The sequence below is a fragment of the Cyprinus carpio genome, chromosome B15, assembly GCF_018340385.1.
Source record: "Cyprinus carpio isolate SPL01 chromosome B15, ASM1834038v1, whole genome shotgun sequence".
Classification (NCBI taxonomy): Eukaryota; Metazoa; Chordata; class Actinopteri; order Cypriniformes; family Cyprinidae; genus Cyprinus; species Cyprinus carpio.
The window spans coordinates 13,396,252-13,410,694 of NC_056611.1; the positions used below are offsets into that span (position 1 = coordinate 13,396,252).

At 37.8% G+C, this 14,443-nt stretch overlaps 1 protein-coding gene across 1 annotated transcript; it reads left to right on the forward strand.

Annotated features, from left to right (window-relative positions):
• Positions 1-2,344: 2,344 nt before the first annotated feature.
• LOC109090322 (A disintegrin and metalloproteinase with thrombospondin motifs 8-like) lies at positions 2,345-13,881 on the forward strand. Its single transcript, XM_042739329.1, has 9 exons — positions 2,345-3,383; positions 4,621-4,860; positions 8,046-8,178; positions 8,263-8,430; positions 9,725-10,017; positions 10,314-10,500; positions 10,595-10,767; positions 10,976-11,151; positions 11,898-13,881. Exons 1-9 carry the CDS (start codon positions 2,703-2,705, stop codon positions 12,628-12,630), a joined length of 2,784 nt encoding a protein of 927 aa, XP_042595263.1. The 5' UTR covers positions 2,345-2,702; the 3' UTR covers positions 12,631-13,881.
• Positions 13,882-14,443: the final 562 nt, after the last annotated feature.

The window sequence follows — 14,443 nt, forward strand, 5'->3', positions numbered from 1 at the left end:
ATGAGACAATAGAATGTTCATTCAAAGTTATCTGATCTTTCATAACATTCTCAAAATGTTAGTAAGCCTATAAAATTTTCTGCAACATTTTAGTTGGATTTTTGCCTAAGATTGTTAAGAGAATATTTTAAACATTCCCATAATGTTAGCAAAATAATAAAATGGAAAGTTCAAATTAAGATTGTCTTTAACATTCACATAACCAAGAAAAAAACTGAAAAAGTAGACATTTTGAACTTTCAAAAGTATTGATCCCTAAAGCCATGCATCACTTAAAGGGATAGTTCACCTTCAGTTGGACCCCACTGACTTGTCTTTTTTTTTCAGTGGGGTCAATAGGGACCAGCAATTATTTGCTGGTCCCCAATGACCCCATTAAAAAAAAAAAAAAAAAAAAAAAAACACCCCAAAGGTGAACAATTCCTTTAAGAGTCACCACTTCAAAATATTCACAAACATCATACAGAGATTATAAAAAAATAAAAAAATACATATAAAATAAATAAATAAAAAACAAAGAGGGAATTTGCACTAAACATTTAAAACTATGAGCAAACCATCTTTACATACATCTTAACAGATAAAATATTGCATTGGTAAATAATGTTTGAATAAATTAGCCTACATTTTTTAATAAATAGTTGTATCTATTTTTATTGCCATTTGACAGTAAGAAAAATCAAAATTTATGTCATCAATACACCTCCAAACTAATGGAACCTATTGAATAGTGAGATATGTAAATATGATATTTGAAAATGTGTACCTGAGCATGTACAGTCTTTACCTTTTTTTAACCATCATGTATTCCCTTGAGTGATGCTTTGTTACCAGAATCCATATAAATTAGGTCCAACACTGATTGATTTCATTATTTGCAAACTAGGCTCTGCAAGTTTGTGAACTGCTGGATGCTATAGCATAGCAAGTCCTTCCTATTTATCCCAACCCCCTCTTATCAGCTGAGCTCCACACATGTGGTCATGACAGGGTCTTGAAAACTCTGGAAGCAACACAAACAGTAGATGACTGACCATGATGACACCTACTGTGAATTGTTGCCTGAACTGCCAGATGATTCACATCTGGGAACACTGCAGCTTCTTTGCCCTTGCCCACAGTGAAACAAGTCACATCTGATATAGAGATACTATGAACTAGCCTGTCTGGATATTGGAATAGCTCCATCGTTTTGCTGTTTTTAGAATGCACATCAGGACCTCTCTTTATATTTGTGACCATCATTCCTGACCTAAATGTCATATTCTGTATAACATTGCTTCTGGGGTGATAGAGAATGGAAGTTCACTATGTGCTATAAACCAGCTGAGATCTTGTTTTTGTGCATTTTTTTCTTTTCACTCTGAATCGATAGGCATACAGAGTACAGACTGGTTGTGAACCATACACATCATTTAGATTAGTAGTTGTCATAATCATACATGCTCATGAAAAGATTGTTTACTATAATCTTCTTGGTGGAGTTCACTGCCAACAAATGTATAACTGAGTGAAAATGTTTTATTGTAACTTTTGTACATACTACAGCTAATGTAACAAAATATTAATTCTACTATAGGCTATACATTAGGAATGTTGAGGAATAGTCATAGGCCTACAATAATACAGTTTATCCTATAGTATACATTTTTAAAAACAATTTTATGTAAAATCTTTATATTTATGTTCTTATGGTTCAAATAGTGGAGTCTTTCAACTTATTTCTACCTCATCTAAATCATAGTCGCCCTCTGGTGTCTGAGCCAGAGAATATCCATAAACTGTTTAAGACTGTACGAATCAGAACTAAAACGTGAATGAAGAGAACGTGTTCTTGTGTGCACATTCATATACAATGTCTTACTGCCACCTCGTGGAGATTTAACATTGTTGATTTGCTCCATATATGCTATAGCATTGTAAAATAGTAAATAATGTAGCTGATGCTTTTTTTTCGATTTGAATAAAAGCTACTAGGTATTTTATAGCCCCCTTAAACAAGGCACGTTCCAGATTGCTCAACAGCACAATAGTGATACCTCATTAAACGTAATAAGTAAATAATCATATATATATATATATATATATATATATATATATATATATATATATATATATATAGTACAAAAAAAATCTTATATATGCATATATTGATATATATAAAATATCTGACGTTTTGCAGGAACACACACACACACACACACACCCACGCACACACACATATACATATACACATACACTAACTACTCAGTTGACAAACTGTTGCTATTTAGGAAGGGCTGTGCTTCTCAGTTTTCATTGGGCAAACCCGATCCAGAGGTTTTTCATGAGCGCACAGTGGGAGGAGAGACTTCAGCAGCGCTGGATATCAAAAATAAACCTCTCATTTCTCAGAAAGTATAAATACCAGCGCCTCAGTCCAGAGACAGTCCGATGGACTTACGAGCTCGCGAACTTGGCTCCGTTTTAGCTTTAATTCAGTTACACCTATAGGTTGCATTAAATAGCCTATTTTATTCATTTTCAAAATAGATTTAAGCTAATGAAGGCATGTGGATTCTAACTATAAATGTTTATGATATTAATAGTTTTCAGAAAAGTAAGACCAGTTTATAATTCTAAATTTAAATAGCTAGTACATTCAAAAATTTATCAGTTAGGTATTCATTCTTTCTTTTTTGGAATAGCGACAATTTAATAAAATGTGGTCGTGTTTAGTCACATCTATATTATTTGTTTGCCTCCTCGCTGAAACATCTGCTCACTCATTTGAGACTGAGGAGATTGTACCTGTACGGCTGACTGGAAGGACCGCAGGACGAGTGGCCAAGAGGAGTGAAGAAGAGCCCAGCTTCAGACTCACGGCTTTCGGCAGGAATTTCACACTTAATTTGACACCGGACAGCACCTTTATATCGCCAACACTGAAGGTTTATCGCATCAAAGCCAAACCACAAAAAAGACTTGAGTCCACTAGCAAGCTGACAGAACTTTATAAGTCCTTGAATCAAACTGAAGAGACTGGAGCAGAATTATTAAAAGGTTGCTTTTACATCGGCGCTGTTGACTCCGATGAGGACTCTATTGTCTCAGTCAGTTTATGTCATGGGATTTTAGGATCATTTATCACAGATGGTAAAGAATATCTAATCGAACCAAAACTTCTCGGCTTGGGAACATCTGGAAAGTTAACCGAGCAGCTGCATGTCATTAAAAGAAGACGTTTTACAAAGTCTCCGCAGGTCTCTAAACCGCTGTCAGATACCAGAGATGATCAGGATTCGATGTCTAGACGCAGGCGCTTTGTCTCTACCCCCAGGTTTATTGAGACTTTGGTGGTCGGTGACGCTTCTCTGACACATTTCTATGGAGACGAGATCAAGGTAGGGGCTCACAAGTGTACATCTAAAGATGTGTTTCATTTTACCACAAATGAAAATTCTAGTTGAAGCTGTTTCAGAACATGATAGCTGGTTTCTGGTCTAAGCTGTGCAAGATGATCCAAGCTGGTGATCTTGACCAGCTGTCATCTTCTAAAAACCAGCCTGACCATGTTAAGATTACATGACTGACTGGTAGCTTTCTGGTGTAAGATGGACAACCAGCTTGCACCAGCTATTAAGTGTCTTTACATATAATGAAAGTTCTTTAGAACTCAAATTGCTGATATAACAGTCCTAGTTTTTGACTTGCAATTGTTTGCTTGTCTTAGCTAGTTTAAGATGGTTTCGCAGCATGGTCAAGCTGAGACCAGCTGACTAGACCAGTTGAGACATGCAAACCATCTTAGGTTTATAAATACTAATTTTAGGCTACACCCTGCACTTTTAAGCCAAATAATTCTAAATTCGAAAGAAGGATACAGCTTTTTACAGTAAGATCTACCTTAAGGGACTTATCTAAATGATCATACCATAGACTGCAGTTGTGTGAGAAGAGCGAGTCACGATTCATATGAATTTTACTGTACTGGTCTTCTCACACACATACGATTCACCACCCCCTGAAATTCTCCTTCATTGAGTCATCGAAAACAAATGATTGGAAAAGACTAGAGTGCAAAAAAATGCGCTGTCCGGGTCGGGATCAGGAGGCAGATAGCAATCCAGATGTCGATACTGGGATCCAAATCTCCAAATTTGCAGATGGAAACACAATGCCTCATAAAGCAACCCATGTCAGCGTGGACCACCAGCTGCTCCTAATGTTGACATCAGGGCTTTCCGACAAACAAACCACATATTTGTGTCAAAAAAAAAAAAAAAAAAAACTCTAGAAGAATCTCTGGTCTTTGGCTGTATCAGCTAAAAATGATTCCCATTTAAAGACTATTGAATAGAATATATAGATTATATAATACAGTATATATATATATATATATATATATATATATATATATATATATATATACATACATATATTTACCATGCTTTGTCTAATGCAGTTTATTGCATGTGAAAAAGCTTAAGATGTTACTGTCCACAATAACTGTAGAGCTTGTAGAGTAAAAGCTGTTCCTTTCCAGGAGTTCTTAGCTGTCCTGCCAAGATGTCATGCTTTTACACTTAACATTCTGCTACACAGTTGGTGAATAGCGAGCTGTTGGTTTTCTCTCTTTAGCACTACATGCTGACCTTGATGTCAGTGGCTGCTCAGATTTACAAGCATCCCAGCATTAAGAACTCCATCAACATAGTGCTTGTGAAGATGCTGATTGTGGAGGACGAAGAGGTTGGGCCATCCATCTCCAGCAATGGAGGCGTCGCTTTGCGCAACTTTTGTGCCTGGCAACAGCTCTTCAACCCACCCAGCCACAGGCACCCGGAACACTTTGATACAGCCATACTTTTTACTAGAGAGGTAAGCAGTGATTTATTATGTATTTTAGAGTCAGCTGACATCTGTTTATGGGATCATGAAGAAGTGAGAGTCTTGCCATTAGCTAAATTTAGAACAGTCGTCCCTTGTAAAAAAATAAATAAATAATTAAAAAACATTACTTGCCAAAATGTAATGACAACCATTTATGGTAAATTAAACATACTTTAATGCCATTTCTATTGAAATGTCTATGCTATGTATTTAAATATATTTGTAATTACACATTTGCAATGATGTAGTTACAATTAAGTACATTTAAAATGTATTAACCTTAAATGTCATATTAAATAACACTACATTTAAAATAATATAATACAATCAGTTACTTTCAATGTGTTTTAGTTTTTTGACAAAACTATTAAAACAAAATAATTTATAATTATTACAAATGAATACAATTACAAAAATTTGTAATAATAAAATAATTACAAACGTGCACTTTTTAAGGGTACTTAAGTGTATTAAGAAACAGTGTTGGGAAGGATATTTGGGAAAAGTAATAGTGTCAGTGTTGTGGACTTGTTTTTCCTTGTTTTACCCCTGTTTTCCTTATTTGGTCTTTCCTTTTCTGGTCCTCGTCCTGTTAATTCGTTTCCAGCTGTGTTTGATTAATTAGTTAATTTGCTCTCAGGTGTGTCCCATTGGTGTCTATGTATTTATAGTGTGTTCTGCCCCTTGTTTCCCATCCGCTGTTAAATGTCATTCCTGAGTTCATTTGATTGTATCCCTTTGTTTGTTGAATTAAATTCTCGTTAAAGTATTCTCCAGCGTCTCCTCGTTCCTCCCTTGTGAAGCGTGACAGAACAGTGGACCTAACAAAGATGACTACGACTGAAGACAGGCTTTGGTGTCTGCAGCAGGGTGGTCGGGAATTGGAGAGGTATGTGGAAGAGTTCCTAGAGCTCTCAAACCACATGAGCTGGTTTGACTCTGCTCTTGGTGTCTGTTTTCGGCTGGGGCTGGATGATGACGTAATCGGCTGCGATCTTCCCACGTATAGTTTTTCCCTGATCAAGCTGGTTAATCATGTCCTTTATATAAATGGAGTTAATTTGGAACTAGAAAGAGGTCGGAGCGATCATCATCCAGTCCTTCATGAAAACTACCGGGCCTCACCAGCTCACCTCTCGCCAGGACCCTCCACATACCTAGCCAAATGTTCCAACCACCCATCTCTTCCCAGCACTGTCCCTGTCCTCAGCCCAGAAACACCGGCCATTCCTGTGGCAAGCCCGCTGGCCATTCCACAGTCAAGCCTTCCGGTCGTGGCTCTCTCCAGCCTGTCGGCTGCTCCAATGTCCAGCCCCCTGGCTGCGGCTCCCACAAGCCCGCTGGCCGTTCAGTAGTCAAGCCTGCCGACCGCACCGATGTTAATCCCACTGGCTGCAGCTCTCTCAAGCCTGCCGGCTGCCGCAACAACAAGCCCACCGGCCGCCCAATTCACCCATAACCAAGGGAGGAGGATGAGGAGGAAAAGACAGTTCACAGCCCTCATCCCAGCCCCAGAGCTTGCTCCAGTGTCAGCTCCAGCCCCAGAGCTCGACCTGCTGCCAGCACCTTGCTGTGTCTGCTCCTCCAGTGCCAGCTCCTCTTAAGTGCTTCCGAATCCAGTCCAGAGTGGGCTTCTGTTCCAAAGTTTAGCCCACGGAGGAACCCAGTTCCCGAGTATAGCCCATGGAGGGCTCCTGTTCCCGAGTATAGCCCATGGAGGGCTCCTGTTCCCGAATATAGCCCACTGAGGGCTCCATTCCCCAAGTTAAGCCCAGTGAGGGTTCCTGATCCCCAGTTAAGCCCAGTAAGGGCTCCTGATCCCCAGTTAAGCCCAATAAGGGCTCCTGATCCCCAGTTAAGCCCAGGGAAGGCTCCTGATCCCCAGTTAAGCCCATGGAGGGCTCCATTCCCCGAGTTAAGCTCGGGGGGACTCCTGTTCCCGAGTTAAGCCCAGTGAGGGCCCTTGCCTAGTCTGCCTGCTCCGCCATGGCCCCCTGATCCACCCTGGAGGCCTCCCGTGTCTCCGTCCTGTACCAGCCTCCTTTAATTCTCGTTAAAGTATTCTCCAGCATCTCCTCATTCCTCCCTCGTGAAGCGTGACAAATAGTTATAAATTACCCTATTTAAAAATGTAATTACTTTATTAATGTAATATAACTGATTACATTTGATTATTTTCCTAAATTTCTAATGAATATTTATAACTGAATCATTTTTAAACATTTAAACCAGGAAGGGTTAACCTTACAGTAGTACTCAACTACTGTATTTCAAAATCCAAAAGATTACAATAATTACATTTTAAAGCTCAGCACTGTTAAAGCATTGGAACATCAAAAACATGCAATGCAACGCATTAATGTTATTCAACATATCCTAGCTTTTTGTAGAAAATATTCAGATATAACCCTCATTGTAATTGTTAAAATTGTTCTCAGTAACTGTAACAGATTACAGTTACATTTATTTTGTAATTAAATTATGTCATTACATGTAAGTAGTTTACTTCCCAACATTGTTACGAAACATGAAAGTCTACTCTCTTTAAGTACTCCTAAGTGGCCTTTTATTTCACTATTGTTATATAATCTGTTTTTTAAATACACTTACAAGACTTAAAGTACACTGCAAGTGCACATTCAATAAAATTAAGCACACTTCTTTTTTTTACAATGGTTTGTTTAGTTGTACCATTAAAAAGTGTGCATGTGGCCAGTTTCAAAACTTGACCTTATGAAAAGTTTTTGTCGCATTGCTCAATACCAGAGCAGACATATTTCATTATTGCATATTGAAAACGAGGCTGAAAATAGGAGCATACTGATTACATACAGCAGCTTCTCTGAAAGGTGAACACATGTGAGACTGACTCTCGGACTGTGCCAAGGCCAGATGTGCCTTGAATTATGTGTGTTTTGTGGTCTTCTGCTTTGGAAACATTTGTCTCCGTCTTGGATCTCTGGGCAAAGGATGGAAAAGACTCCAGGCATGTTTTTGAGATACAGTTCAGACACCACATAGTTACATTTTCTCACTTCATAGGTCTGCTGCCTGCCAAAACTATTTATTTGCTTGGTTTTATGATGGAAACACTGGCAAATATGTTTTGCTCTTACTATTAACCACAGACCTGGAACAGCAATAAGAATTTTTTTTTTTTAATTGCCTTTCAGGACATCTGTGGACATCAGAGCTGTGACACGCTGGGTGTAGCTGATGTTGGAACCATGTGTGACACCAAAAGGAGCTGTTCTGTTATTGAAGACAACGGCCTCCAGGCTGCTTACACAACTGCGCATGAACTAGGTCTGAATGTCCTCTGATAATCTCACCCTAACCAATTTTCAAGTTGATTTGACCATCGGAAAAATGATTTTGTTTCTGTTTTAGGCCATGTTTTGAGTATGCCTCATGATGACACTAAGAACTGTGAGCAGCTTTTTGGACATCTAGGCGAGCACCATATCATGGCCCCTGTATTCACTCAGCTCAGTAAGACCTTGCCTTGGTCTCCCTGCAGTGCTTTGCACGTCACAGAGTTTTTCGACAATGGACATGGTATGTGCACCCTTCATCTTTATTTATCACTTCATAGGTATCATGGTGTATTTTACATGTATTTTTTGCAATTAAATTTTTATCTTGGTCAATATTGTGATGCACCCACCCACATTTCATATGTACAGTGACTTGAATACATGTCTTCTATTATAAACATGTTAAATTGGATATTTTTTTTAAGTCAAAATTATCAAAAGTGGGTGAAACAATTGTCCTGATAACATCATCAAAAAAGCCTAATTAAAAGAATGAAAGTCTTGAAAATTAAATAGCAGTTTGTCATAATCTTTTATTATTATTTCTTAGAAACAGCAATATTTTTGTTATTTAATACAAAACTAATAGTTATTTAACAAAGTACTATTTAACAAAGCATAAAAATTAAAACTTAGAGATGACCCCTGCAGACCCTCATGAGTGTCAATGTCAAACTATTTTATATTATTATTTCAGGTTATAAAATGTTATGTGGTACAACTGTCCAAAAACCTATGAATTAATAATTCATGATATTTATTTAAAAAAGTACTATATTCTTGAACATTTAATGACTTTAAATATTAAAAAATATTTTATTTCCTTTTCTCATTAAATCAGGGTTTTATATATACACACACACACACACACTCAGCAGTTGCCAAGGCACCATTTTCATTTAGTTTAACGATCTACTAAAATAACTAAAACTAGAACTGAAATGCTGAAATAAAATTAATAAAAGAATTGTTGAATGTGTTTTAATCCTATTTCTTATTTTTATTTTTTCATCTGATTTGTTGGTGTCCCAGCTTCAATTAGTGGAAGAGTTTGCAACAGTAAAGGGAACTGATTCCTGTGAATGCTTTTAAAAAGTCAGCTTACTTTATTTCAGTGTTGGTGTTCCCCTCGTTTGTAGTAAAACACTTTTACATCACCTCTTGCATGTAATTATTAGATTCTTATTTTTTCCTTTGCTTTCCCATGAGTCAGGAAGAATGCATTCCTGTCACTTTACTCCAAGTCATAAAACAGGAATGTAACAAATGTTTTCTTTCCACCGGACCGCATCTCTGTAGTATCAGTCTTGCACATTTCCTTTTTTAACCGCTGTATCATTTGAAGTGGGCAGTGGCCCATGTTCCCCACGTGCATTTGTGCTCACTCGTGTTCCTCCTCGCGGCTCACTCCCCCAGATGTGCATTCCTATGAGTCTCCCTAAATGTCAGCTCCAGGAGCACAATCTTCCTACTGTTACACAATCCTTTGATTTCATGATTTACTACACTCTAACTCTTCCTCTGGATAACAACAGGAGACTGTTTACTGGACACCCCTGAGACGATAGTGGCTTTACCCACTGAGCTGCCAGGCATAACTTACAGCCTGGACCGCCAGTGCCAACAGATATTTGGAGAGGAGTTTTCACATTGTCCCAACACCTCAGACAGCGAGGTGTGCGGACAGCTCTGGTGCCAGCAAGAGGGTCAGTCTGTGTGCACAACCAGGAATGGGAGTCTTCCCTGGGCAGACGGCACAAGCTGTGGCCCCAGTAGGACCTGCCTGAACAGCGTGTGCATGTCCTCTGAGGAAGCCATGAGACCTAAGGTATTTGAAGCTGGATTTTTAGTCTTTCATTTAATCATTTTATAAGTACTTATCTATCTATACCGTATACTAATTGCTCCCTTTAGGTACTAAAATATACCTTTTAGTTACAAATATGCTCCCTTTAGGCATTAAAAAGGTACAAAGGTGTACCTTTTGAAAAGGTGCCACCCTAGTGACTGATTTCGTACCTTTTTGTCTGAGAGTGCATTTGGTTGGGTAATACTAGTGCCACTGAAATCACACAGTTCAGGAGTGTAGGACATTCATTTGGTTGTGTGGTTGTTCTGGTTTAGCCGGCTGTGGATGGAGGCTGGGGTGAGTGGGGAACATGGCAACCGTGTTCCAGATCATGTGGAGGTGGAGTGATGTTCTCCTACCGAGAATGCACCCATCCATCTCCTCAAAACGGAGGAAAATATTGTGTGGGACAGAGAGTGAAGTATCAGTCCTGCAACAAACAGATCTGCGAGAATAACCAAGGTGGGTTGTTCTCTTCAGTCTCAGTATATTTAGTTAGCTATCTGTCTTTTCATACTGTGTTATTATAAAAGGTAACAATTCTTTATTATTGCAGGAAAAAGTTTCAGAGAGGAACAATGTGAGATGTACAACAATCCAAATCACTTTGATATTCATGGAAATGTGAAGCAGTGGATACCAAAATACGCTGGAGTGTCGTTAAGGGATAGGTGTAAACTGTTTTGCAGAGCAAGAGGCAGCAGTGAATTCAGAGTGTTTGCAGCTAAAGTAAGTTACATTTTAAGATTTACAATTATATATTTGGCAGATGCTTTTATCCAAAGCGACTCACACTGCATTCAAGTTATACATTTTAGTGGTTCTTACTTTCCATGACCTTGGCATTGTTTGTGCCATGTTGTACTGTTTAAGCTACAGGAATAAAAGTTCACTTTGAAAAACCTTGTTGCAAGTATAACCATTGTTTCAATCTTAGGTAATTGATGGAACCCCATGTGGTCCAGATACCACATCATTTTGTGTGCAAGGCCAGTGTATCAAAGCCGGTTGTGACCTGGAGATCGATTCTAGTAAGAAGCTGGACAAATGTGGCATGTGTGGAGGGAATGGCCAGAGCTGCAGGATGATATCTGGCTCATTCAATAAAGTCGTGTAAGAATATCTCACTGCTACTTTTTAATGTGCACTGTCTTGTGAATGTTTGTTTATTATGGCCACAGTAATAGAGTGCATATGGCTGACCACATTTTCAGATGTGTTAGTTCCAGAAGTATTTTCCATTCATTTTTTTCTAATAGGAATTTTGAAAAAGTCTTTATTAAAGCATAATAAACCATTAACCAAGCCAATCAGCTACAAAGGTGAATCACAACTTTGATTTAAAGCAAAAAAGTATTTGAAAATCCGACAAAAAGTCAAAGGTATAAGACTGATCGCAAATGGCATAATCAAATTAACACGAAGCTAAAAAAAAATGTATTCATTTGAAGATGTTGATTATATCTGTAGAAACAATATGTTACATTTATTGCAAAATATTTATATATATACACAAATATTTAAGTATTTTGAGACCTAGGGAGACCGACTTGTAGTGCTTGATGGGAGAGGGCATTTCCTGCATTATTTGCTTGCCACTCAGTCTCTGGTGAAATTTTCTATAAAAAATCATGGGTATTGTCATTTTTGTTTTGTTTGAACATGTTTATTTTGCAAATAAGTTGAAATAATTCAAACAGATGGGTTTAACAAAAGCATATACCATTGATTAACAAATTCCGAGCTCACAACAGGTCTTCTTTAAAGTTCAATTTCCCTAAGGAGCAAATGAATTAATTTTTACTTCCGGAACATTATTGTTGCTCTAATCTGTATCTAATTTTTTCCCATTTCTTTAGCCATGGATATAAAGACATTGTGACGATTCCAAGTGGAGCCACTAACATTAACATCAAACAGCAGAGCCATGGAAGTATACCACACGATGGACATTACCTAGCTGTACGAAGAGAAAATGGTGATTATATCTTGAATGGCAACTTCTCTGTATCCACAGTGGAGCAGTATATTCCAGTGCTGGGGGCTGTGCTGAAATACACTGGCTCGTCCACCACACTGGAGAGACTTCAGAGCTTCCGCCAGCTCCAGGAACCAATCACAATACAGCTGCTCTCCACCGCTGGGGAATCCATCCCACCGAAGGTCAAATACACCTTCTACATCCCCAAAACCATGTCTTTTAGCAAACCCAAAGACAAAAAGATTGCTGGCAAACTTATTCATCCTTTTGGGGTGCCACAGTGGGTCTCGGGCGAGTGGTCTGAATGCTCCAAAACGTGTGGTTCAGGATGGACCAGGAGAAATGTGGAATGTAAAGACAATGCTGGCTTCTATTCAAATCACTGCAATAAAGATCTCAGACCCTCTGATATCAGGCCCTGCGCAGACCTGCCATGTCCCATATGGCAAATAGGGCCTTGGTCTTCATGCTCACAAACTTGTGGCCATGGGGAACGCCAGCGTAGGATTCTCTGCATTGATTACGCTGGAAAGATTGTGGAACCGGAGAACTGTGATCCTGCCAAGATGCCTGAATCAGTGTCTGAAAAGTGTTTCTACCAAGAGTGTTAAGGACATCATGCAGGCTTTCAAATTATTCAGAGGTGATAAGAACACTCCTGTGAAAGAATATAAAGATTTTCATTTGACCGTGCTTCAGGTTGGAGCAGGAAATATTCATGCTTTAGATAGAAAATTTGTTGAGCTTTCATGAATGTTGCACGGACTGATCACTTGGCCTTTGGTTTTCCAGATATATACATGTATATTTATAACCACTATTGAAGTTTGATCCAATAGATATCTACCTCAGCAAGCAATGCTTTATTGCAGTTTCCCTAACTTCTGTCTCCTAATTGCTTTCTTAGAGCATTCCAAATGAATTAATTTTCAACTATGTCATATTTAATGATTCTTAACCATACAAAACCCACCGATTGGCTAAGATTTAACACTCATCTCAGGCTGAAATTATTTTAAATCAGTTCCAACTTTTTTGTTTTTGTGCATTCAAATGTACTAAAAATTCAGTTTTCAAATAAATTTGGAAATTCAAAATGGAATTATTTTAACTTGAAATTAGAAAATCTTACTAGGAACTGTCACTTGCTAAGCTGCTATGAAGGTGCTATCATTCTTTTTTTGTTGATTTACTTTGTGATTGGGTCAATAATTTAGATCTTTTTTTATTTATAGACCTTGGCTTGCATTTATTAGTGGCTTATTTTCACTTTCAGAGTTAAAGCGTATTAAAAACACTTAGAGCATGATCATATAAATCTATTAGAGCTATTTTCATGTATATTTAAAACTGTATCAGAGGTAAACAGTGGTTGAGCCTAATTTATATCCTGAAACTTTAATAATTACAGGTAAGTGTCAGATCTAGCTTTTGAAAATTCCTCAACAAACATAATGTTTGTGTCCATTCAGAGGGTTGTATAACTTACTATTTACTATCGCTGTTCTTTGTATTAAACACTGTTTTATTTGTAAACTGCTATGTGAATGAAAACCTGGATGTTTAGAAACATCAGTCCTTCCTGGGTTTTCATACTCCATGAGTGGATATATCTGAAAGCTTGAAAGAACTGTGTAGATGTGAACGATGTTGAGAAAAAACAGTACAGCATGAAACTAAACTGAGAAATAGTTAATGCTCCTTTAAAATGATTGTATATGAATGTTAATATGGTATTGACCATTCCAGTTGTATACATTAGTCATATTAGTCATATTAAAAATGCGACATCACATATTATCCCTTCAGTGAAGGATTGTACTTTGTTACTTCTTCATTGTAAAGCTATTTATTTTTGTACATTTTATATTGTATATGCATATAAATTATGCAGTGTTTCCAAATGTTGCTTTCTTTTTGTTTTGTAACTTATCAATGACATGTCTGAAAATAAAAATGCCTAAAAATTACAAAAACATATTTTGGATGAAAGTATTTAATTAAAGCTAAAGCAAAAATGTAAGTGCAAAACATAAACATATGAATAGCTATAAAAAGTGCCTGGACTAGGACCTGCATAGCATAATCAGACAGAAAGGTTCTGATTTTCCTGATATCACAGAGCATGAATCTGCATGCTAAGATGTGGTTTGTAAAGTTCAGCTGGATGTCAAATACGATAAGATTCCTGGCTGCCTGTAGTGTTGTTGACCTAAGTAAATTTGAGCTAGAGGTGGCGTTCCTTCATCTAGTCCAAAATGGCAGAAAGATTTCCTGAGATAGATGCTGAGATCTTGGGCTTGTTGAACTGGAATGACCCTCTATCATCTGTGTAACAGGGATAGGGAAAGTCATGAGACTTTATGACAGGACTCAAAGATGTTACGAAAAAGGAGAGGGTTGAACACCGAACCCTGAGGTACA